This window comes from Parus major, chromosome 10, assembly GCF_001522545.3.
Source record: "Parus major isolate Abel chromosome 10, Parus_major1.1, whole genome shotgun sequence".
Classification (NCBI taxonomy): Eukaryota; Metazoa; Chordata; class Aves; order Passeriformes; family Paridae; genus Parus; species Parus major.
In genome coordinates, this window is record NC_031779.1 from 4,472,686 (window position 1) to 4,497,486 (window position 24,801).

General features: G+C 37.5%; 1 protein-coding gene across 3 annotated transcripts; it reads left to right on the plus strand.

Moving 5' to 3' along the window:
* Window positions 1-57: 57 nt before the first annotated feature.
* ICE2 (interactor of little elongation complex ELL subunit 2) lies at window positions 58-22,813 on the plus strand. 3 transcript variants are annotated; one of them, XM_015638743.3, is made up of 15 exons: window positions 64-151; window positions 1,029-1,133; window positions 3,228-3,495; window positions 4,081-4,200; window positions 5,462-5,596; window positions 5,964-6,080; window positions 7,171-7,330; window positions 8,804-8,988; window positions 9,498-10,449; window positions 12,465-12,643; window positions 14,073-14,202; window positions 18,434-18,518; window positions 18,609-18,659; window positions 19,687-19,942; window positions 20,628-22,813. In XM_015638743.3, the coding sequence occupies exons 1-15, from the start codon at window positions 123-125 to the stop codon at window positions 20,814-20,816; spliced, it is 2,961 nt and encodes a 986-aa protein (XP_015494229.1). In that variant the 5' UTR covers window positions 64-122; the 3' UTR covers window positions 20,817-22,813. The 3 variants fall into 3 exon arrangements, with proteins under 3 accessions (XP_015494230.1, XP_015494229.1, XP_015494231.1); XM_015638744.3 differs by lacking the exon at window positions 1,029-1,133 and having other exon boundaries at window positions 58-151; XM_015638745.3 differs by lacking the exon at window positions 20,628-22,813 and having other exon boundaries at window positions 19,725-19,867.
* The last annotated feature ends 1,988 nt before the right edge of the window (window positions 22,814-24,801 follow it).

Genomic DNA, 24,801 nt, shown 5'->3' on the forward strand with positions numbered 1-24,801 from the left:
CCCATTGGCTGGTTCAGAACACCTGACCCATAAGCCCGGCGCTGATTGGCCAGTGCCCAGAGGGGCTTGCGCGGTGGTGAGACGGGGAACCGCGAAGTTGCTGCCCTGAGGGCTTTGTTAAGATGGCGGCCGCGGGGCCGCCGCTGAAATGGTGAGCGCGTCTCCCTCTCCCCGAGCGGCCTGGCCGGGCGCGCCTGAGGCGTGGGCGACGGACACAGCTCTGCGCTGCCTCGCCGGGTGCAGAACGCGCCGCGACCCGGGGGGAGCGGGGAGGGCTCGGTTCCCGCCCCGCCGAGCGCCGCCCCGAGGACGCGTGCGCCATTTCCTGCCGCTCCCGCCGTGGGAGCGGGAGGAGCGCGGGCGGCCCCTGGGAGCGCCGGGCTGTGAGGCCGCGCTGAGGGGCTGTGAGGGCGTGTAGATCCACGGCGTGGATTCTGGGCACGGACCTTGTTCGTGTTTCTAATACGAAAAGCTCTGCAAATACGTATTTCGCCTCTTTAACCCTAGAGAGGCGAGGTGGCTTGGAATTAGTTTGTGACGTAAAATATAAATAAGGTCTTTGCTCGTACCTTCCGCAAGGGTTAGGAAGGATGGGATTGTATAAACCCTGTTCACTTAAACTGCTATATGAGAAAAAAAGAAAAAGGCAATCTAGAAGGTCATATCAGCGTAGAAGACAAGAACAAATATTTTTTGAAAAGTTAAAGCTGGTGTGTTTTTCTCAAGAATTCCAGTGATTTTATCCCAAAGTTAGTGAAAGTGTGGAATTTCTCTCCCCATACCTAGAATTGATATCTTGTATTAATGAAATTCTTTTGTATTGTGAAGAATACATATTTTACTATTGAAGAACACAAGGCATTAGTACATACAAAACTTCTGTAAAGAGGAAATCTGGAACCACTGTGTAGGTAGCCTCTTTTTTTTTTTGTATAAATTAATTCTCGTTACTGTTTCTCAGGGGCAGATGTGGCCTTTAATTTTTGTTTGTTTTGCAATATATTTATTTTTAAATTTTCTTTTATTAGGGATATTCCAGCAAAAAATGGCCAAGAAGTATTTTTTTCCCATGAACTTTATGAAAAATATTCCTTGTCTCTGAGCCTCTCTGAACTCTGGCATTTATCAAAAAGGTATATTATTTTATCATTTTGTGCTCTTTGTTATCATCTAATGGATCCCCATACTGTTTTGGGGAAAGCTGCATGTTGACTAGCACACTGGGTTTTGTTACTGACTCCTTGGGCCAGCTGTTGGCCTGTTTATCTATTGTGAAACCCCAGAAAGCAGCAGGAGCCTGGGTTGAGTCCTTTGGGACATGAAGCTGTGTGAACACGGGTGGTGCAGGTAGTTTCAGTGTCATTTTTGTATTATCTTGTGTTGAGGAAGTAGAATAACACCTATTTCACATAGTGAAAAGTGTGGCTCGTGCTGCTCAATCTGAGCATTTGGAGGACTGTATTTAGACACTTGGTTTAAGAAGTCATTAAGATGATAAGGGAGGTGAACATGATGCCTGGTGCACGAACCTTCACACTAGGAGGAATGTGGTTGGGAAACCATATAAGTGAGGAAATAGTTTGTTGAAAAGGGGTCTTAGTGTGTTTTTAAGAACTGACAGAGTGTGCATTTGAGGGGACTACCTGTTATATCACATTACTTCATCCCACATGTTTAGCTAGAGAAGACTGTTCTGGTTTGTACCTATTGGAGCAACTTCCCTTGAATTAACAAGCTGCAAGCACAGCCTCACAGCTTGTTACTGGTACATCTGATACTGTGGGATTCTTCCTTAGAAGAGTTTCTGGAGTGGGATTGTGGCCAACTGTGTGTGGTTCGAGTGGGTTTGCAGCCAGAGGGAGCCAGAAAGGTTGCACCTGGTAAAAACCAGAAGTTGATGGAACTGGGTTGTGTGGCCAGAGTCAAGAGGAAGAGAAATTAAACCTGTTGAAGCAAGTGTGAAAGTAAAAACTGGAGGAAACTAGCTAATTTTGGGGAGTTTCTCATAGGTACTTACAAAAGTGTATGTTCTCTTGGTGTAGAAGCAGTGAAAGCAGGTTGTTGATAAAATGAAGGGGAAAAATTTAAGCCGTCATCTCAAATAAAGTATAATGCTGTAAATATGGACAGAAAAGCTCTGTCAGATTATTTTGGTTTGCACCCCAATGAAGACTGTGACAGCAGTGCATACTGAAATGATCTTGATGTGCTGCCATTTCATTCAGTGCTGAATATAGCCAATTTAAGCTGCTAGAATTTCTTGATGTTCTTACACTGGCATATCTGAGTCAGCATCTTGTTGCTGCTACAGCTTAATTAAATTTGCCAGTTTGTGCCACAAGGATGGACACATTCTCATATTTACAGAGACAGCTGTGAAGTGTTATTAAGAACTGTGGATGTGATACTGCTGGGTTTGAATGACACTTGAGATGTTTTCTACTGCTGAAATAGTATCTTAAAAATATGATTTTTCCAAGATCACCAGTTCATTTTGTTAGCCTTAAATATTTTCTCTCTTAAGTACAATTATTTTAAATAGACAGGGATAGGCTGGTTGGCCTTTGTTTGCTGGAGTTATTTTAAGAATGAGCTTTATGTTACTTCTTTATTGTTGTTAGAACAGCTATGCCTCTTGCCCTAGCCTACTATTATTTTTGGTGACTGATTCCAACATTGTTTAGAGTAGAAAATGAAATGCTTGATTTGTGTACTCTGTAAGAATTTCTTCATTGAAATCTGGAATTTCTGTGTTACAATGAAGTAATTTTAATTTCCTTCTTCTGCAATGAAAGATTTAATTAAAAAAAGCCTTTCTCCTTTATTGTCCTTTACAGAATGGACTGACAAGTCCAACCTTTGTAAGTGCATACAGTTTCTGAACACTGGCCATCAGTGACTGATGAAATGTGGAGATTCGTTATCTTTTTGTTAATAATGTGTTTCATATTTAGCTTGTTAACACCATTTAAAAAAAAGCAAAACAAAAACCCTACCTTTTTTGGTTTGTTTTTAAACCAGTTGCAGACCTGCTGCTGGCACTGAGGCTTAGTTTGATTGTACAGGTGAAGTTTCAGAATAAGAACAGTCCTATGGTGCAGATAGGAGTTGGAATAGCAGTGTCTCTCAGAGCAGTTCAGGTTTGCACAGCTGCCTTTATTGTTTCTGACCAATATTAGTATTTATGTGAAGACTGCAAATTCATTCCTTTGTTGCTTTCCTTTCAGAGAGGCAAAGAAAAATGTGGAGGCATTGGCAAACCCTTCAGAAAACAGACAGACTTGTAGCCTGCAGGCTGCAGAGTCACTTGAGGTGGACACTAAAAGCCCAGCTAATGACCATCCTCTTCCAGAGCCCAGACTCCCCTATCCATTTACCTCTTGTTTGACTGAGAAGGAGCAGAAAACATACTTATATCTGATGACTAAGTTCTCAAAAAAAAGAAACCATTTCCAAGTTACTGCAGAAAGTCAAAGGGAATTTTTCACATACATGGTAAGATATGAACATATGACCATCACAAAGGGAGTAATACAATTTTTTTTCTTAAAAAAAATAAAAGAAAAGGGAAAAATTGATTTTCAGTTCAGTTTGTCATAATTAATTGTCATAAAATTAATGGTATTATGAAAGGTAATAAAAGTTTCAAGTATTCAGGATAAGTTTTTTAATAGAAATTGAAAGTGTATATGGTTATTTCATTGAAATTGGGGTTTTGTGGCTTTTCTGTTTTGTTGGGTTGTTTTTTTTTTAGTGATCTGAGCAACTGAGGGTAAGTGTAGATCTTTGACAACTGACCAAACAGCGCTCCAGCCCTCATAAAAGCTTTTTTTATTTTCTGAGGAGGAAGTTACAAGTTGTCCTTTCTGTGATTTTAGCATTTCATAGTGGCATGGGCCGTGCAAAATTTTTTTTTTACTTAAGTGAATCTGAACACTTGCCAAATTGAGTAGCAAGTGAAATCCATTTCTTCCCTCATATCATTACCTGTACTGTCTCTCTGGAAATTTTGTTGGTTACTTATCTAGCATCGAGGTATGTATGTTTTGTCTTAAAAATAGATTTGTTTCCTTTCCCCAGCAAATGAAAGAAGTAGTAAACAATGAAATTGCAGAATTTATGAAGTTTGCCCAAAATGCTGCAAAGAGCTGCGCCCAAGATTATGATGCCATCTCTGAAGATGCCCTGTGTTATACTGAGGTAATTAGCAATGCCATGCTGAATCCCAGCCCTAGAACTGCTCATGGGATGTGATGTTCCCTGACCTGCTGCTGATTTTGTGTTGGGATGAGATGGGGAAGTGGCCATTTCCCTTATGCTGTGCAGCGTGGCTTGGTCTGTGGTTCACTGAAGCCAAAAAGATGTGATAGAAGGGAATCACTTTTTACAGTGCTCCAAAAATATTTATTCATCAAATAAATAAATTGCTCCTTTTTATTCAGTAAAGGAGGAGCTGCATTTTCAGTATGCATTTCCATTAAGAAATGGTTCCTAGATGTGCACCACTGGACAGAGTGTTAAGCTTTCCTCCCCAGGAAAGCTTCATAGCGTGTCACAGTAGCATGTTAAAAAGTCACTTTATTTAGAAGTGACTCAGGCTTTAATCGTCACCCCTTGCAAGTTCATGCTGTGTTAAATATCTCCTTTGATGATTCTAAGATCAAACATGTATGCAACTTCTGGTATCGTTCTTGGGTTTATAGTACATTTTTGAAAAAAAATCCAGAATATTGTTTCATTAAAATTTGCTGTTACTGGGTTAACCCAGAGTTTAGGCACACGTGAAAGACAAACATCTTGCTTTCCTTTTTTTGTCCCCTTAATATTGGGATTTGGTTTGCAATTTTGTATCTTGTCATCTGGTCACAAAATATATCTCCAGAATTCAAGTCCTATTTATTGTTAAAACCCTGACTTAAAAATGAAATAGAGGCCCATATTTTGTTTAAACCAATACTTGCAGAAATACTTCATTCTAGTTACTGAATAAAATCTAAATATCCTAAACACTTAATTCAGATATTGAAAAAAATTATGTAGAGTTGATGTGATAGTGAGTTTCAACACGAGTGGAATTGCCCTCTGCCTTTAGCTTTGTGACTTTTGCCTAGGCTTATTGTAAGCTGGGTAATAACACAAAAAAATATTACTTCCTGTAAAACCCAAGATAAATAACTAAAAAGAAAATTGCCTGCTTTAACACATTTCAGACTGTACTGCACTGCATGTTTTTAATGATTGGCCTGAGCTGTGTGCATGCACTGTCAGCCTTTCTTATGAAGGGCTGAGGAGAATCTGGAATATATTGCAGTTCTCATAGCAGTGATTGTAAGAGTATTATAGATCTGTATTGGTACCTGCAAGTTTTTAAATGCAGCTTGAAACTGCAGAAAAAAAGCTTTTCAACATTAAATTCCTATGAAAAATACAAATGCATAAGTTATTACTCCTTTTGTGTTAGGAATTGCTACGTGCGTGTATTGGACATGTGCAGAAGTATCCAGAGTTTTACACCCTGCAGGAGATCACGAGTATCATGGGAGGAAAGTTTCATACACAGCTGACCTTTAGGCTGGAAAAAAATCTTCTTGCAATGGTAATATGTTATGTACACATTTTGGGTTTGTGGGGTTTTTTAAGGAGGTAGAATTACATCAGAATGGTGTTATGCAAGGATTAGGGATTTTTGCAACTGCTATTCAGTTCTTGAGTTAGGAGTTCTAATTTAAAATTTAAATTATTAATTAAAACTTTTAATAAAATTATTTTGGTAGTAAGTCTGTTAACACTTTTCACCAGATGTTTACCATAAAAAGATTACATTAATAGTGTGCTATCTTTTATCATATAGCTTTATAATGCACCTGTGTAAATTCCTGATATTTTTCTTCATAAGAAGTGCAGTGTTGGGTAAGCATGATTGCTGTGAAAGCTGTTTTTTGACACTGCTTGATTTCCCCCAGGGTACAGCAAGACATGGTCAAACAGATTTCTCTTCCATGCCTGTTCAGCTGCCCACAGATTATAGCACTGTTGCATCTATTATAACCCCAGAAAAAAAGGCTCATGTTATGCATAATGTAAGTAACGTTTTATTGTCATTTTTAAGGCATATTTTGAACAGAAGTGCAATCTGATCCTTTTTATGTGTTGAACACTTTCTTGACTGCATCGGACCATTAAATAATTGGTATTTCTCTTTGTGTTCTACTGTGAAAATCAGGGAGTTTTCATTCTGTAGAACTGAGGTTTTTGACTGTTTGTTACACATAATTTTTTATCAGCTAATTTAATGAGTTTTTTTCACATATCAAAACCCAAACTTTCAACAGAAGCACTGTAATTTCAAATACACTTGCTCAAGAAAGAAGCAGGGGTGATGCAGGAGAATGGTATAAGCCTCAAAGATGTTAAAGCTGTAAACAGAACCCTCTGATGATGTCTCAGGTGGCAGAAAAAAGAGCATAGCTGGGTTTTTCTTACTTCTTTCATGGTCCTCAGTGCTCCTGGACTCCCATTATCTTCTTAGTCCTTGATGATGTTCTTCAACTTCATGAGCACTCCCAGCCTCCTTCCTTCATGGAAATAAAGTTTTATAAACTTTTCAAGTTTAATAATTTTATCATTTCAATTCTGAATTTGTATTCTTGATGATTTTTTATTTGTTTTAAGGTTCTTTATATCTAATCAATATTGAAACAACTCTTTAGTTTTAACCAGACTTCAATAATAGAAGACTTCAGTAATAGATGTCTTTATTGTGCTGTTGTTTACCTCGTAAAAAGATCTGTAGTGTATATTTGTGAGTTAATCTGGTTTGGGGGATTTTTTTTGCTTCAGCATGCTCCCATATTTCATGATTATCTAAATTCCTATTCAACCTAGCAATTCAAATGTATGGAAATTAACTTAAAATACAAGTTTCAAAGATATATTATCTTATACTGCAATGTGAATGCATAAGATTCAGCTGAAAACCTTCAGGGAAGTTTTTTTCTCTTTCATTTAATTTTGAAGCCTGGCACTATAGTCTCTGAACTTTTGTGGTGGATAGGGGTTGCATATATCCATTTTTGGTTGGGTTTGGAGTTCTTTTTGTAAATTTAAATTTATGTGTATTTCTTAAAAAAAGATCTTTGAAAGAAATAACTTTTTTTTTTTCCTCTTTAGGATATTAGTTCAGATTCAAATGCAGAAAAACTTGCTTTGAAATACTGTCCTCAAGTTGTTTTAAGTAATCAGTCGTTATTTACTTTACTGAATAATCATGGACTAAACTACAAGGAACAGTGGGAAATTCCAGTTTGTGTTAAAATGATCACTGTTGCAGGTATGGGATGTTTTTGTTATAAAACTATGGGGGGGTTGTCCAAAGAAGCTGGAAAGCTGATCCAGGGTCACTGGATATGGTTTCCTGTACCTTTTTCCACCTTGTTACTGAGAAGAGTAACAACCTCTACAGTTACCACCCTAAACTTTGCATTTGGACATTCAGCCATTTTCCACCTGGGGAAAAAGAAGCTGAAACAAAATCCAGTTAAAACCAGTTTTGCTTTTAAGCTGTAAGGTGTGCAACTTGGGAAGAAAAAAACTGCATGAAGCTATTAAAATTCAAGTGACATGATTTCAATAAACTGAAAAACCAGAGAAATTCAGAAATTTTATGAAAAAGCAAAGAGCAAACATTTTCTGGAATTAAAAGGATCTATTTACATCACAGAATAGTAAGTAAGGAATTAACATCTGTGAAGATGATTTTTTCAGCTGCAACAGAAAGTGTTTAAATAAACTGATGAAGTCATCTGCTTGTTTTACTTTAGTTGTCAAGCACTTCTTCAGTAATTTTTATATAAATTTCCTCCCTTACACTTTCTAAACACAATACGGTTTATTCAAGTATTTATAGTTTTTGTTGTGTTTTTTACACTCTGTGTAAAAGAAGTGCTTTTTACACAAGTTTTAGGATACTTACAGATAGTAAATAATCTATCAAATACCTGCAACATTTACAAATTTTCACTTTGCTATGAGAAGTTAAATGACTTTATCAGTAAAGATAATGCTTGATTCCTTTTGTAGCAGCATTACAGTTTTGAAGCTTAATTTTTGGATCCAAAATTAGCACCTAAAGGGCATTCAGATTGTGCTAGAAATACACAGTGGTTCTTGAAGGGTTTCCCTGCAACTTCCTTTTCCACTTTTCACTGTAATCAGCCCCATGCTTTAATTTATGTTTTTTTTGTAAAACAGGGAGGCTGTGTTCACTATGTGCCTTGGCTTTCTGTTGTGATGGGCTTTTATTTTTGGGTGATTCGTATGTGTGTTGAGGTGCAAACAAAGGAGTGGGGCTGCAGAGCCCTGACAGAGTTAACTGATCAGAAGAGAAATAAACTGTAGCTATCACTTGGGCAATGAGACTTAAATAAAAGCACTGAGTTTCAAACAAGGAAGAAAAAAAGATCTTTTTGGAAAACGTGATACATTTGATGATATGATGCTGTGTAGGAAATGATGAAACCTCAGTTCTTATTTTACAGATTCTCTACTTAGAACTGCATTTGAAATATGTTCAGCTATTAATGTGGTATATATTGCTGCTGCAGGATCATAATAATTCACACTGTATCTGGACATACTTTTATTTTCTGTTGTTAATGAATGAAAGGGTCATTTTTCATTTCTTCTGGTGTGTATGTGCAGTAGATTTGACTGTAATTGGAAATTGAAAGATTTTTTTATTTAAGTTATACAGCAGTCTTTCTTCCTTTCATTTAATATGTACTCAATCTCTTTTCTTGGAAAGGTAGCAAATCAGCCAAAGTGGCTTATGTTGATCCACCTCTGATGAGAAAAGAAATGACAGTAAGAGAGAGGAATCAAATCTTCCATGAAATTCCAATGGATTTCCTAGCAACTAAAACATCTTATGTTTCAATTTCTGATGTATCAATGGACAAACCAGCTGAGGACAACCTGTTTCAGTGGAATGTATGTAGGTTCACATATTCTTAAAAACAAGCAAAACTAAAAACTTGTGTTAAAATTTCTAAGTTACATTTTTTGTGATAAAGAGAAATTTAAGTTTTCTCATGGTGGCTTTCTATTGCTGAGTTATAGACCCTGTTAGAAAATGTCTGTCTGGTTCCTTTAAGTGCATGGGCATTTCAACTTTAATGTTTACTTAATTAAAACGTCTTTTGATGAATTTGCTTCAGTGGAAACAGTTCTGTGAACTTTTTCTCTTTAGAAAGGCCTTTCAACTTGTAGAATCCAAGATATTCCAAGTTAAACAAGAAAAATTGTTTTTCAGTTACTGTTCCTCCTTCCTAGCAGATATGGATGATAGATTTTTTTTTTTGTTTACTGTTCCTCCTTCCTAGCAGATATGGATGATAGATTTTTTTTTTTGTGTTTTCCGTTTGGCAGTGTCTTGTTTCTTGGTTTTTTTATCATTTTGGCATTTTTTAATTTTATTACTTCCTCATCCCTGTGTTTAGGTGTGTTCTGATACCTACCAATGCAGGACAATTCCTTCTCCAGATGACACAGGAATGGACTTCGATGTTGATGTTACAGAGCTTGAAACTTTTGGAGCAGCTACCAAACTCTCAAGAACTTGTAAAATGGAAAGTACTTTTCCTGCAGCTAGTAACACTGCTAATGATTTATCTCATGGCTTAAAAACAGGGGGGAAGAATTCATCTGCCATAAACAGCAGAGATGCAGAGGAGAAAAACACCCTTTCTGAGCAAGAAGGTTCAGCATGTGCCAGCATGCAGCTTCCATCATTAGATGGCACTCCATGCTTCAGGCCTCAAGAACATTCTCCTTGTAAAAGCTTTCAGTCAGTGGAGGTAGGACTGAACAAAGCACAGGATGTCATGACCAAGGAAGTACTGGATAATGAAACAAAATTAAATTCTCTGTCTGTTGCTGTGAGTTCTGAGAAAGAGCCTGATGCACAGAGAAAAGAGACTTACGGTTCTTCATGCAGTAGTGACACAGATGAAGAGCGTTTGGTGATTGATTCAGAGTGTACAACCACTGCTTGTTGGAAACCAGCTGTACCAACCACTGTTTCTTGTACCTCAGCAGAGACTGTCAGATCTCCTTCCCCTACCCAGAGTCCTTTAGCAAGCATCACTGACTGCTCAGATACCATGGATCAGAGAAAAAAAGCCTCCAAGAAACCTCCAAGAAAGTTATCCAAAGAATTGGATCCTGTTGGGCAAATTTTGGAAATGCAGACTGAACTTCTCAAGTCCCCTTCCCAAAAAGCTTATGAGCCAGTGGTGAGCTGTGACAATTCTAATGCTGTGCCAGCCCAGCTGCCTCAGTCCCCAAAAACACTGGTGACCTCCAGCACAGAAACTGTGCCAGCCCCAGCCTCCAATCCCACCCGCTCCTCTAGAAATACCTGGACATGGCTTTTTGAGGGAGTGCCAAAGAGTAAGTGTAGTCACTGCATAAGGAGGAAAATTGAACAGAAATCACTTTACCTCCTTCATCTGAAGAGGGTCTCAATAGTGCATCTGTTACATCTATTTAGAGATGTGACTCAGGTTAACAGTACCTTCTCTGTGTGGGAATTACTGTCTTGCACACAGAAGGGAGCACTGGCAGTTGTTTGTCCACAGAGGTGAATGTGAAATAGTGTTTTACTGTAAAGAGACAAGTTGTTATACACAAGGTTTTTAATCAAGGAAAAGAAACCATTTGGTAGTGGAATGAGTTATTTTTGCACAGAAATTCAAATATTTGAGTTGTCTGGTCTGCAGAAGTAGTGTCTTGTCAGTCAAGAGTAGAATTATTTTAATTTTTTGTAGAATAAAAATTAATCGAATTATGCAATTAAAAATGGGGGAAGAATTAAATTTGTATGTCTTAAGTTTTGAACCTCCTGGTTCAGTTGCAGTTGCTTTACTCTCAGCACTCTGACCCAGAAGGCAGATGAGGATTCACTACAAGCCACCTCTCCAAGTTTTCAGGCAATTAGCTAGGTATTGAATCTATGTTGCACCTGGACCTTAGCCCAGAATTACAAGCCCTGAAGATTCTGGAGACCATGGGCCTGTAGGTTTTCCTCACATGCCTGAGTTGCTCCTGAGCTCTGTACAGCTGAAGTTAGAAACACTTCAGTGTGTCAGATAAATAGGCAAGAACCAGGCAGGTTGTGTTTGGACAGATACCCTTCTCAAATATTTAATTCCAACAAACCCGTGCTTTTTGGTGGGAAAATGCGTTTGGTATTTTCGGAGGAGGTATACATTTGATCATGTAGGAATTATTACTTAACCTATAGGTTAACACAGTTAATTCCATTTTAGTTGAAATTGTGTGATCACTTCCTTAATTTTTATTGATTTGAATGAATAATTGTTAAAACCATGTCTCTTCTGTCAGTTTGAAAGGCTGAGGCATGATGCTTTATTTCTCTGTCTGTTAAAAAGGTATAGAATTCAGATGTTTTGTAAGAGAATTTTCTTTAATAGAGATTGTGAATCCAGTATTGCCAACATGTCTGAAAAGTGACAGCGTATGAATAGAAGCATAATTCTACAATTCAAAGGTTCTATAGCAAGCTGAGAAACCTTTCTGTGTCTGTTTTGCAGAAAGCCAGATTTGAGTTACATATTTTACTATCAGAGAATTACTTCCAGTTCCTTGGCTAATATCTTCCACAGTGTGCATGTACATAAACTCTAAGTTTTATGTTCAAAATATATTTGTTCATAGCGCTACCCTGTTTGTAGGTGTAGTTTTGACACATATTTCCACATTATCTGCAGGACAAAAAGAGAGAGAATTGGATACATTTTCAATAATCCAATTTGGAGTCTACTGTGTTTATTTGAAACATTTTGTTAAAATGTTTCTAAGGGTTGAAGGGATGTTTGGTAATGTACTGCAAGCTGCACTGGGATATTCAGTAGCACCTCATGAATATGCTGGGATCCAGATTGAAGTTGAAATCCGTGTCTAGTGCAGAGACTTGTGCTGCCATCCAGACCTGAGACTTGAGCTATTTCAGTAGCTGATGTGTGGATGGCAGCTCTCAGTAGACATTCATTGTAAATAAATTTTTTCTCTCCTTTGTGCTGTGTGTCTGTGGCTTAAAAAGCAGCTTTTGAACTACATTTGTACTTGGAGTCTCCCATTTGGAGTTCTCTATATTTGTGTGAGAAATCTAATGATGTGGGATTATTTAAAAATGTGCTTTTTAAGAATGAATGTTTCCCAAATGTAATTACTTTTAATTTATTTTTTTTAATATGTAAGTGACTTTGTTGTGCCTTACAAAGTAGTTTTCACCCCAAAATCTTAGGAAACAAAACAGATCCTAGAATTTAGGAAAAAAACAACAAAACTGAACAAATAACGCTACTGCAGGGGAATAAAGCTAATCAGCTTCGTGGTAAAGAGTGTCCAAGCTTGTCATTTTCTGGTTTATTCATTTTCTCTAGGAAATCTGTCAAGTGAACTTCAGCTGCTTGAAGAAGACCCTTCAGAGTATCAAGCACCTGAGGAAGGCAACGTTGTTTACAAGCTCTTCAGTTTGAATGATCTGTTGTTACTTGTGCGTTGCAGTGTGCAGAAAGTCAAGTCACTGACACAATACCAGAAAAAAAATAAAGCCCAAAAGGTAAAGATTTTGTTTTCAGCTTTTTTTGGTTTGCTTTTTTGTTTTAAAACAGTTGTGCTCAACTGGCATTTCTGGGATTCCCAGTCCTTGATAGCATTTGTGCTTTGACTGAGACAATTGTGACTTTGCAGTATGTCTTCTGTAAGTAAACATTTCCTATAGCAAGACAGGGAAGAATAACTTGTGATTTCTTTAAAGCTACTTGATTACAAGACAAGGAAGTGTGATTCTCCATTTTTTACTACAGTAGTATGCCTGAGTAAGGATACTCATGTAAACAAAAAGTAATTTTGAACCATTCCTAAAAGTTAATGGAGTAATTAGGGGTTTGGCCCAAGGCTTTGAGAATGTTCATGATCATAAATACTTTCAAGCAGGATTCATCCTTGCTATCATGCCTAGTTAAGCAGAGAAATAGGAGATAAAATGAACAGAGAACACAAAAAGAGAGTCTATTTGTTCTGCTTGAAAATACTGTGGCATTTCTTAGCAAATAGTTTCTCATGGAATTGAGTGGTTTGACTGCAACTGTAATCAAAGTACTCCTTGCAGTATGAGGAGAAGGAAATTTTATTCTGTAAGTCTCAGTGATTTGTAATTTTTTTAAGGAGTTCTCTGAATCATTCAGCAAATTTGTTGTGGTATGTCCTTCCTGGGAATCCCAGATTTACAGCAGGCAGGTGTTTTGTGAGGTGCTTATGCTTTGTTGAAATGGAAATAATCATTCTAATGCTGATTACTTGCCAAGAGTCTCTGTTTAGAATCTTATTTTGAAAAAATCCCATATTTTTACTGTTAATCCACTGCTCATAAATGCCTGGGAATAACTGTTTAGTTACTCAGAAACTGACCACTTGTCAATTTTTTTAAAATTTCTACTGAAATTTAAGCTGTGGGTTGTCAGTGAGAAATGACAGTGCTCATTAAGGTTAATTCATTAGTTAGGGTAGCCTCTGATTTCAATTGAGAGTCCAAGCATTAGGTTCTCATTTCAAGTGATATTCTGACAAGAGTGATAAATGGCAGAATTCTGCTAATAAGCTAATTAGAAATGTGTATTTTTTCTTAAATTGCTGCAGGGGGCAGTAGAGCACAGAAGTATAAACTTGAAATTAATTTAGTCACATGGAAAAATTACTAAGTGGCAAAATTTTATTATTTGTAAAAGCATTCCCAGGCCTTTTTTTCCGTTTTCTTTTTTTTTTTTTTCCTTTCCCCTGTCCATTTCATCTTTCTCTGTAGAAAGTCTCTGTACTCCAAAGTTTCTACTGTGGATTTCATAGAATCTGAACCTTCAAACAAAATCTCTGAAATGTCTTTGTTGCTTCAGCTGTGGTGGAGGACTGCAATTATTTTAAACTATCAAAATGTAATTAAATTGTGGATGCTTTTGGACAGTGATTGCTAATTTTTTTTTCATCTTTTTCAGCCGACTCCCATATTCCTGTTGCCAAAACTAGAATACCAAGCCTACTACGGTGTCGAAGCTCTTACAGAAAGTGAAGTGTGCCAGCTGTGGACACAGAGTATGCTGCATTCTAAATGCTTATTTTATATTGGTAAGTTCATGTGTTGAGTTTTTGCTTAAGACACGTGTATGTGTGAGTATTTGTAGCATAACAGAAGAGATATATATTTATTAAAGATATATTCCATATATCCTTTCTTACTTTAACTTACTAATTTTGTTTTTTCACATCTATCTTCAGCAAGTTTTTTGTCTAAAATTTCTGTTGGGTAATGGATGAGGATATTCCAACTTTGGTTTTAGATAAATAGTATCCATGTCCTCTAGAAAATGCTATATTCATGTTTGTACCGTGACATTTTAAAAGTCAGGGAAGTTTTAATGTTTGTTGAAATATGTCATGTAGAGAAATTAAAATGATACTTATAAAGAATGTGACCAGATCATTTTAACAACCATTTTAATGTATGGAGAGCTTTCTGATACCAATTATCTTGTAATTAAGAAGATTTTTAAAAGGGAAAATTAGCAACAAAGTGGTTAGTTGATATTTAGAATATACTTGGCATATGCTACTGAGTGAGTACCATCCTGTTTATACAGTGACTGAATGTTCTGCAGTGGGGCCTGCCTTGCCTTCTTGTAGAAACAAATCTGGGTTTTAGGCTTGTTGTGGCCTGTGGTTGCCTAACATTTCCACTTTTGCACTGAATTACACTTTTGCTGTTGTTGGCTCACAACAGAATGCTATTTTAGAAATGCTAACTTCTCTGTTTTCCAGTTTTTACATACAAACTACGCAAGCTACCATAGAATTATTAGGATTATGTGAAATCTAATGTATTTGCCAATTGCAACTTAGTCTGCTTTCTTCATTCAATGAAAATTGTGTTTCTAATTTTAAACTTTAAAAGCAGTATTTGATGTGTTTTTTCCATCCCATTAAAAAAGAAATCCTTGTGATGAGTTAATTATACACAGAGTTCTCTATTTGTAACTGTATCTCAGTGTACAGTACAGAGGCCTTGCTTCTCTAACAAGCAGACCATTATACTGAGTGCATTCTGGATATTTATACTGAGGAGATATCCAGCATGCTGAGCTGCACTGCAGCTGGGCTTCCTGCAGGAGACATTATCCAAGTTTTTATTAACATTTCTAGAGAGGCAAGCAGTGTGAGGAAACAGTGAAGTGTGGAGAGAGGGCTGATGTTTGCTAAGTACACAAAGTGGAGAGGAGTGTCTATCTAATCTCCCATCAGTTACAGGATATTGAAGGTATGGCTTGCGCAGGAGTTTGCAGACAGCTCATCCAGCCACCACCCCATTTTATGGAGGCTCTGGGAATGTAGGAGAAAGTAGGCTGGGTGTGCAGGTGTTGTTGCAGTTGAAGAGCCACAGAGCCCTTCCCCTACAGCACAGATTTCCTCTGTGTGTGTCCTGTAGGTACCTGCAAGTACCTGACAGGCAGTGCCCTGGGCCTGCAGGCTGCACTGACCTGGCCTCCAGCACATCTGCTTCCCTGCTTGGGATAAATGACATGTTTGTTTGTCAGCTCCTGGATACACTCTTTTTCCAGGAGCAAGCCCTGGGGTGCATAGGAGTTCTCCTTTTGTGGGCTCTGAGAAGGTACAGGATTCTGTGGGCTGTCACTGTCCTGCACAGTAGATGGGTACTCCTGGCCTTTGGGGCAGATTCTTGGTACTGCCATGTAGTTTCTTATAGAGGTAGGTAAAAAAAACGTGTGGAAGTAAGTATCCATTCTATGACACAGCATCTACCACAGTTTTTAATAGGAAACTATTATCATATTCTGCTTGGGGAGTCTTCTGCTCTTGGTATATTGCAAGGTAGCTATGAATTTCTGCCTTTCTGTTTGTATTCCTGAGGGAGCTGTGAAAAATGCAGTGTTAAAAATGTCCAGATTTACTCAGAGAGCTCTTTGCAGCAGAGAGCTTTGTCCTGAAACTCCAGGGACAGTTCTCTGCGGGTGATGATATCCTTGTGTTATGGGCAACTTAAAATGGGCTGAATCTCTCATTCTCTGTCATTAATTTGATACCTGATAGTAGGACTACTGCAGTGATCTGTTCAGTGTGAGGAGAAGGGCAGAGAGCTTCTGAAATCATGCTGTAATTTGAACTATTTTAAGTGAAATTATGTGTTCTATAATATAATTTTTAAATAAAACATTTTATAAAGCCTTAAAACTTACTGCTCTTTTTAAATTTACCTCACAGTGTGAGTGTGGAAGTATGGAATAACATGGTTTGAAAACTATGATGTTACTAACACAGTACCTACAACTTGCATTCTTGATCGGACACTTAAGCCTTTTAACTTTTAATCATGTGGCAGACTTCAGTGGTAAACTGCACAGGTGTTTTTGGCTCTTGAAAAAGCTTAATTCACTGTCTCAACCATCTCTTGTATTGACAAGTAAGTATGGATGAAAAATTCTTTGGACCTTGGTCTATGCCCCATAATTGTCCAGCATTGTTGTGTGTGATAGAGGGAGGATCTCGGCTCTGTCATGACTCAGCAGTGCTGCCAGCTCAGAGGTTGAGACAGAAATCAGACCTGTAACCATGGCCTCCTACCGCAACTGCAGGGGGGAAGATGAAGTTGAATTTTTTTTAGGATGTTCTCAAAAAGCAGAGATACTATCATCAAAGAGTGCTGTCTTCCTCTTGCTAGCGAGGGACCTGTCTTGGTTGTTAAGTCCCCTTGCTACTCAGACAGGAAATCCTGCATCTGCAAAGGCAGTAATCTTTGTGACAAGCTTCCCAAATAAGGCACTTGTACTTGATCTAACCAGTAAATAAAGCTGTGATAAGCTTTGCTGATTAATGGGAGCATTTTACCCTGGCCATTACTCACTTATTTGCATTAAGTGCCTAAGCAAAACTTTCTGCAAGAACAGTTTACCTTCACATGAATGGAATAGTCTTGGCCTTTAAATTAAGATTATTTGAAGAATGGTTGGAAAAAAATACTGAGTGTATGGGTAACTTACTACATGTTAAGTATTTTCAATCAGTCACTTCTCAAATATAAGATATAGTTATATAAACTAGGTGGAAGTAGTTCATAGATATTTTGTAATTACTGTTTTTTTCCCAGTTATGTTGTCAGTGTGTTCAGAAGTAGAGAAGTCTGGTTTGAAGAGAGGCTGTCGAGGAATACAGAACTCAAACAGATTTTTTAAAATTATATTTTTAATAATGACTTCAAGTCTCTTTTTGTAGTCAGCAAGGTAGAATATGAAATTTAGTTGCTTAGTCTTGCACAAAATATCAAGAAAAATAACAAAGGTACTGTGTTTAAAAGAAATTGGTTGTGCCTGGTGCATATTTTTTAATTTGTTAAAGTGAGAGTTATTACTTAGTCTTCTTACACAACACATTAACTTGGTAATGGATAGCTTGGAATCTGCAATGCTTTGATTTAGCAGTTTTAACTATGCAGTTGAAGCATTTAGACTTCCTAAGAGAGCACATTTATAGTGAGACAGTAAATTCCACTGAGTAGGCTGTATTTCATTATGCTACATTTTCCTCATCCTCCTTGTGGGAGCTGAAATAGAATAGATTTCTGGGAAAACCTCAGCATGAGAAAGAACTAGAAGGCAAGGTACAGTTGTCAAATCCATGTCCAAGCTATGCTGGTGATCCTTATTGCTCATCAAATGAAATGTGGGCTAAACTGTCCTTGGCAGCCTTTATTTAAAAAATATTATGAGGAGAGCTTTGAATTGTTGCTTCTTATTGTGTCAAAGACAGTCTTTAACAACTTGCCATGACCAAGGCCTGAGTTGTAAATTGTAATTTCTCAAGTGAGGAAGGGAGGGAAAAATCAAGAGACAAAGGTCAGCATCCCCAGAAAGTCATGCAATAGGTCCAAATAGAAAAGCAAGCACATTAAATGCAAAAAAATAAATTTATTGTTAAAGATGATAAGTTTTCAGAATCTGACCAGTGAGGAAGCAAAGGGATAAGGGTAAAATGAACCTGTGAACTTGTCAAATGAACTGATGAGATTAAGGCCATGGCAAGGTATGGTTGTGTATCTCACACCACCCAAGATGAAAGGTTTGCTGGAGTCAGGCATCTCCTGCCTTGGAAGGACAGTCCAGGAACAGATGGCTGCACTTAAAGCAGCTGCACATTTTACTTTCTGTTACGGTGCAACACTAATAAATACTTCAACTGTTCTATGCCAAAAGAGTAAAGTTTTTTATCCTTTTAAAAAGGCATTAGGTCTGCAAATTATGCTCTTATATTTGTTTATTTTTAGTGTATTAATTGAATTTCTTTTTTTCAGGACATATTGATGCTTTTACATCAAAGCTTATTGTGCTTGAAAAGGTTTCTCAAGAAACTTTAAGAGGAAAACTTGGATTGATTAAGTGAGTATTTTTAGTAAGTTTTTTAAGCAATGAATTTCAAACCCTAACAAGCCTTGCAAGTTACTACTTTCGCTATTTTTTCTTTCACAGGCCTGCAAATTCATTAAATATACTTCATCATGTTTTGAAAAAGGTGTCTGAGTAAGTTCTCAATTTTTGTTCATTGTATTTGTTTGCCCTATTTCCCAGCTCATCATATTTTGTCTGTAGAATGCTTGTCTACTCTGATTTTTATTTCTTCATATACATGAAGAAATTCATATTTTACAGCTTCTCTTAGGTCTAGCATAGCATAATGCCATACTGTGTAAAATGTGCTGGTTATTACAAGGTTTGCATAAATGATGCAAAAGAATAAGAACTTGAGGCTTTTGAACCAGTTTTTCAAGTGGGGAAACTGGACTCTCAGGAGCTGAGTAAAAAGTTCACAGGGGTGAGGTGTAATATTATGTATACAGGCTGACACATAGAGTTTAGGCATTTGGGTTTTGTTAGTATTCCTGCTTGATTTGTAGAAATAATAGTGCTCACTTCTGCTTGCCTTGACTTATAGCAGCCTGTTTTTCTCTGTACAGCATTGCAACCTTTCTCCTGCTTCTTTATGTAGATACTTCAAGGCTTTCAGGCTGCAAGTGTCTTAATTTTTTTTTGTGAAGCAGGCTTCTTGTAGTGAGTTGAGTGAAGCCTTTTCATTCAATTTACAGAGGGGTTTTCCTGCTCTTTATAATTTCTGTAGGTTCATGATTTTTGACTAAATTTTTGATACAGGCAGCTGGTTGACTTTCATCTTCCTGAAAACATGTTTAATCCTGTGTGTGTTGATTTGTCTGTGTCCACAGATATTGTTCTTTTTAAGATGCTGGTTAAGGAATTACAGTTTGCCCAACATGGATGGTTTTCAGTGTATGCTTACATGTTTAGTTGAAGATGATGACAGGGTGTATATTGTTGATAAATTAGTATATTATGAATGCATTATAAATATATTAATTAGTAGGTATTTATCAATACAGTTTAATTAATGCTTTCTTGTGCACAGTCTTTTTATAAAACATCTAAAGATGTTCTGCTTCTGCATTAAGAACGTATTAACTATCCTGATCAAATAAAAAAAAACTCCAAAAAACATTTAAATAATATTTTTAATTTTGAACTTTTGTCATTTTAGTTTAGAGGAAGGTTCTTATTTATTGACTCATGCTGCAGGAGATTCATCAGTTGGAATTTACAAAAGTTCTCTTGACAAGAGCACAAGATCATCCTATAACTTGCACAAAGCTCACTGTGATCTGCCTGCTGTACCTGCTACTCTCTCAGTCCCATGGGTTCCACTAGATCCCAGCCTCCCTTTGCCCTACCACATAAATCATGGAAGAGTTCCATGCACCTTTCCACCTGCACCTCGGGAAGGGTGGAAACAGAAGGTCAGTATCTCACTTGATGGAAAAGCAGATTAGCAGTTTAGGAATTACCTATTTCAGTCCCTTGTAGTACAGCTGATGTAGTTTATCTGTCATCTTTGGGAGTCAGAAATTTTTTGGGAATCCATCCTGCTTTGTAATTTTTATGTTGGTGAATAAGAGATGCTTATCATGTTTTGGAAATTTCCCAAAGATCCTGCTCTCACCTTTTACTATTTGTGAGGTAGTATGGCCCTTTAAAAGTAGGATTTTCAAGCATTATTTTTCTTCAGCAGAGACTCATTTGTGTAAAAGCCATGTGCTATCTGTGCCCAGCTTTGTGCACTGTGAGATGGTTTGTAGGTTGAGTTACCTGTTTTAGCCCCAGCCTGACTTCATTTGAAGGCAAAATTGTCATGCATCCATTCCTAATTACCTTGTGCACTTCGGTGTCTGCCAGAAGGAAATCCAGGCAGGCAGGGAAGAGGCAGGATTGGTCACTTCTCACTGGTGACTGAAGACCAGCTGTGCCAGTCCAGATGTGCCCTGTGGGTCTGTTTGAAATGACATAAATTAGCAAGCAGTTCTCTGAATGTAGTTGTATATGTTTGTGCTCAACAGAGACTGAAGATTATTAATTCTAGTAATTCTAATTTGCTTTTCTGAGGTTTTTGAGGTTTTTTTTAATTCTCTCCTCATACGTGTTTAGATGACTGGGGTGACAGGACAGTCGGACACACCCCAAGAGGGAAAGCCAGTCTCTATGGAAACAAAAGGCAAGCCAGCTAAGCCTGTTAGAAATGAAGGTGTGGCTCCAAAGAAGCTAAGGAAGAATTTCTGCAAGCAAAGAAAAGTGAAGAAAAACTGGAAAACTAAATTCAACAAAATGCAACTGTAGCAGGAATAAGCCTGAAGAACAAGAGGACACAAAAAATCTGAGGTTTCTTGCGGCTTCAGAGGAACCAGGATGAGCTGGCAGAGGAAATGGCTCCAATAGCTGAAGCATTCTCTAAACCTTTAACCCTTTGGTACCTCAGGGGACATGTTTCTAGTGAAAATCTCAAAATCAGTCAGAGAAAAAAAGGATGTGGCTTCAGCCACTTGGCTGGTTATGAGGAACAGTGTGTCTTCTATTGGTCTGGTGATTTTTATGGAAAAACTGCATCTTGAAGAGTTGAAGAGTGAAGAAGCAGTGGCTGACAACAACCTCTAATACCATGTAACGAGGAAAATAGTTTTTCAGCTTTCCCAGTTCTTCAGATTCACTATGGATTTTTGTTCTCACATGTTTTAAAGATATATTTTACTTTGTGCATTGTGTATTGAGGGAACAACTTGGATTTAATTATTTAGGTTTTTCAACATGTGGTGTCCACTGGCTTTTAAATAACTTACAAAAATATATTTTTATTTTCAGAATAGTGCAACAAATGAAGGACAAAAGCTGTGTTTATTTGAATAGTAAGTGCCATAAATTTGCATTGAGGAACTTAGAAGTACAGCTAAACAAGTAAAATAATAACAGGAGGGCTGTATTTTTGCATGTTTAAACTGCAATCACAAAAAGCAGAGGTCTTAAAGGTGTTCTTCCAAGTCTTGTTTGGACTGAGGAAGTTACCACACCTGATCAAGCATTCTTCTATTCACTGTGACTTGATAGGACATGTTTTAATGTCATAAGGGTAAAAATAAAAAAGAAATTGTTTACTGGAGTATACCTGATAAAAAATCCTGGAGGTAGGGATTTTTTTGAAATCAGGTCTCAGTAATCAATGTGTATTAAAATCTTTGTGAAATATAAAGCATTTTGTGATGTGGCTTTTTTCCAACTGTTAGATGTATTTATTTGGTTATTCAGTTTATTCTTTTTTTTGGAACTCTGCTTGTTTTATCTGCAGTATTAAGCTGAACTTGTGTTTGCAATTTACAAATAGTTCTGATTCAAAATCCTAAATGGTCTTAATGACTTCTCATAGTATGAATACTTTAGCTGTGAGTCATTTTTCGCAGATAACTGATTCTGTCTGGAGGATTCAAGGCAGTTTTCAGTTTGTGTATATAAAACTTTTTGCCAGACTTGTATGGAATTTGGTTTCCCAATGCAGTTTCATGAGGTAGAAATGTATGGTCTGTTTGTTCATCTGTCTCTATGCCTGTTACATTACACTGGTATTTTACTAATTATAGGATACTAATTGTAGAACTGCAATGGAGCAGCCTGTGCTGCTGCTCAGCATTGTTGCACTGCGGGTGTGAGACTTCATGTGTGCTAAGGCTCCTGCAATTCTTGTTGGCCTGATCATGCAGGTTGTCCAAGTCTCTCTGGACAGTGGCTCTACCTCCCTCTTCTGCCAGCTTGGTGTCATCTGCAAACTCAGGGAAGAGTAATTTGGTCCCATTGTCCAGCTGGCATAAAAATACTGAGCAGTGCCGGACCCCAAGAAGTTCTCTCCATGACCAGCTCACGTGGTTCAGCTTTGAGCTACAAACCACTGCACCAGAAATGGAGGAAAGCCTCTGAAGTCTTCCATGGTGTGAGATCACCGATGGATGTCTGGTTCTCCCCTTTCACTGGTGTTTGTTAGGTGTTCAGACATTTTGAAGTTAGCTTTGGAGGATTGGAGGAGATTTTCTGACCAAGCAATTGAGGTGACTGGTTGGCCTGTGTGCAAAACCATGGAACTTTATCAATTCTTCATGTTAATGTGAATGGGTTATTGGCTGTGAAATCTGAATTTTCTTTATTTCTGTAGTAATGGGAGTTTTTAAACATCATTTGCACTGTGCACTGATAAACTGCTTCCATTCCCATATGTGACTGGCTAAATCTCTTCACCTTTTCTGTCTGACTGCAAATACTTCTAGGAATAAAATAGAAGCTGTCTATGTAAAATGCATTAGAAAAGATTTGCTGCATTTTTTTTCTTCTAATGTAGCCTAGCAGCTGGAAACACAGACAACTGGGACCAAATGACCAGTCATGCAGTCTGGTGCTGAAAGGTGGGAGATGCCAACAACAAGGGACTCTGCCCTCCTCCATGCTGTGAAGCTCAGTAGCAGTTTCTGAGCCATTTAAAGAGGTATTTATTTTGCTTCTCATTTGTTTACCCTGTGTTTTAAAGAATATAAAAGTCAGGTCAGTTGTAGTCTTTCAGAATGCTTAATGCTGACCTGCATTTAAACTTGCTTCTATTTCTACTGGTAGAAGTTGCACCATTTTCAGTCTCTCTCCCTGTTGAAGTCTGCATGTGTAACTTTTTCAGATGCTTCTCTAAGAAGTTATATAACTAAGTCTTTCTTTCTTAGTAAAATATGTCCTTTCCTATGGTGTGGGTACAGTCCAGCCCAGAAACACTGTCATTGCTTAGTATGCTAAATTTCTCTGTACTAAAAATATATGCACCTTTTTTTTTTTTTTTTAAGCTGCTCTTAAAATGTATTTTTCTATGGATATTAAACTTTGTTTTCAAGTTCAAATTCTGTTCCTGTCCAAATCATGGCACTAAAATGTTTTCAAAGATACATTTCTGTATTATCTATCTCAAATTAAATTTCCATCTCAGTGCCAGAAAATGCCTTTGATGGTGCCAGGTGCCAGTCTATTTAAGCATAAAGCATTTGAATTACGCCCTACTTAGTGTAGATGGAAGATTGTCACTGGCAAGAAGCTGGTTCAAGCCATTCTGAGCTTTAGAAACCATTTCTGAAGGTTTGTAGATAATCTCAGGCTGCTCTTACTCATGGCTGTGTCTGTAAGGTGAGCCAGTCCCTGTCTTGCTGTAGGAGTGAGGAGACATTGTGCTATATGTTGCTGAGGGATTTTTTGTTGTTTTTATGCAACTAAAATATACTCCCAAGTTTTAAATTGTAGAATCATTTAGTGTCATGATTATTAAATAGTAGCAGTCCTAGTGCAGCCTTCAGGGCATTTCTCAATATTGATACTTCTTGCTTCTGCTTAACAATGAGTGAAAAAAAAGAAAAGGACTGAAAGCTCCATTCTTCCCTAAGACCACATGGCAGCTTTGCCTGACATGTAACAGTAGAGGTAGTACAGAAAACAGTCTTGTTATTGTTTGTGATTAAAATATTTCAATAAATATTAGAAGAACAGTGTCACTTTAAACTCAGTATTAATAAAACATAAGGTAGCAGAACTATGTGGGGAAGGGAAGGGCTATTACTGACTTCTGTGACATCTTCTCACATTCTTGAAATATAGCAGCCACATCCTTCTGAGTATTCACAGCATGTTTTTACAAGTTTGCATTTCCTATTTTTAATGGCATGAATCGAGGAAAAGTAGTTCTTTATTTTTTTGAAATGGGCAGTGTCCTTGTTGAGAGGAGCCAGAAGGAAGAGGATACTGGTATTGTTGACCACAGCTAAAATCTAATTGACCTCTTTGCTTCCTTCAGCTTGACAGGGTAAGGTAAGTAGCTCACACTGCAGTGCACAGCTGTTCCAAAACATGCATGAATACATTTCAGTTTCTGAAACTTTCTCAGAGGTACTTTGCTCAACAGTTTTTCACCTGTGCATGAGATTCCTCCATTGTATGACAGCATGAGTGGCCAGGAATGTCACCTTACCTGCCTGTGCCTCAAGAACAAGCACATACCACAAGCCTCTCATTTCTCACTTACTGCCAAGTGAATACAATTTGGGAAGAAAGAAAAGAGCAAGCTCTGCCATGGCAGGTATCATCAGGATCCTTTGAACAAAGATAATCAAGAGTTTTAAAATAGTTGTAGGTTTTAAAAATCTTTGAAATACTTTTGAGTGTTTGAAGCCTTTTGATACTCAAGAACATGTAACTGAAATTGTATTTTTGAAATTTTACTTTGGAGTGACACCTATAGACTTCCTGTCCATTCTCTACC

Bases quoted from the DNA above. Each gene is read 5' to 3' on its own strand.
- ICE2 (XM_015638743.3), top strand. From the start codon at position 123: ATGGCGGCCGCGGGGCCGCCGCTGAAATG. The intron at 152-1,028 runs GTGAGCGCGTCT...TTCTTTTATTAG, and splicing joins GCGGGGCCGCCGCTGAAATG to GGATATTCCAGCAAAAAATG. The intron at 3,496-4,080 runs GTAAGATATGAA...TCCTTTCCCCAG, and splicing joins GGGAATTTTTCACATACATG to CAAATGAAAGAAGTAGTAAA.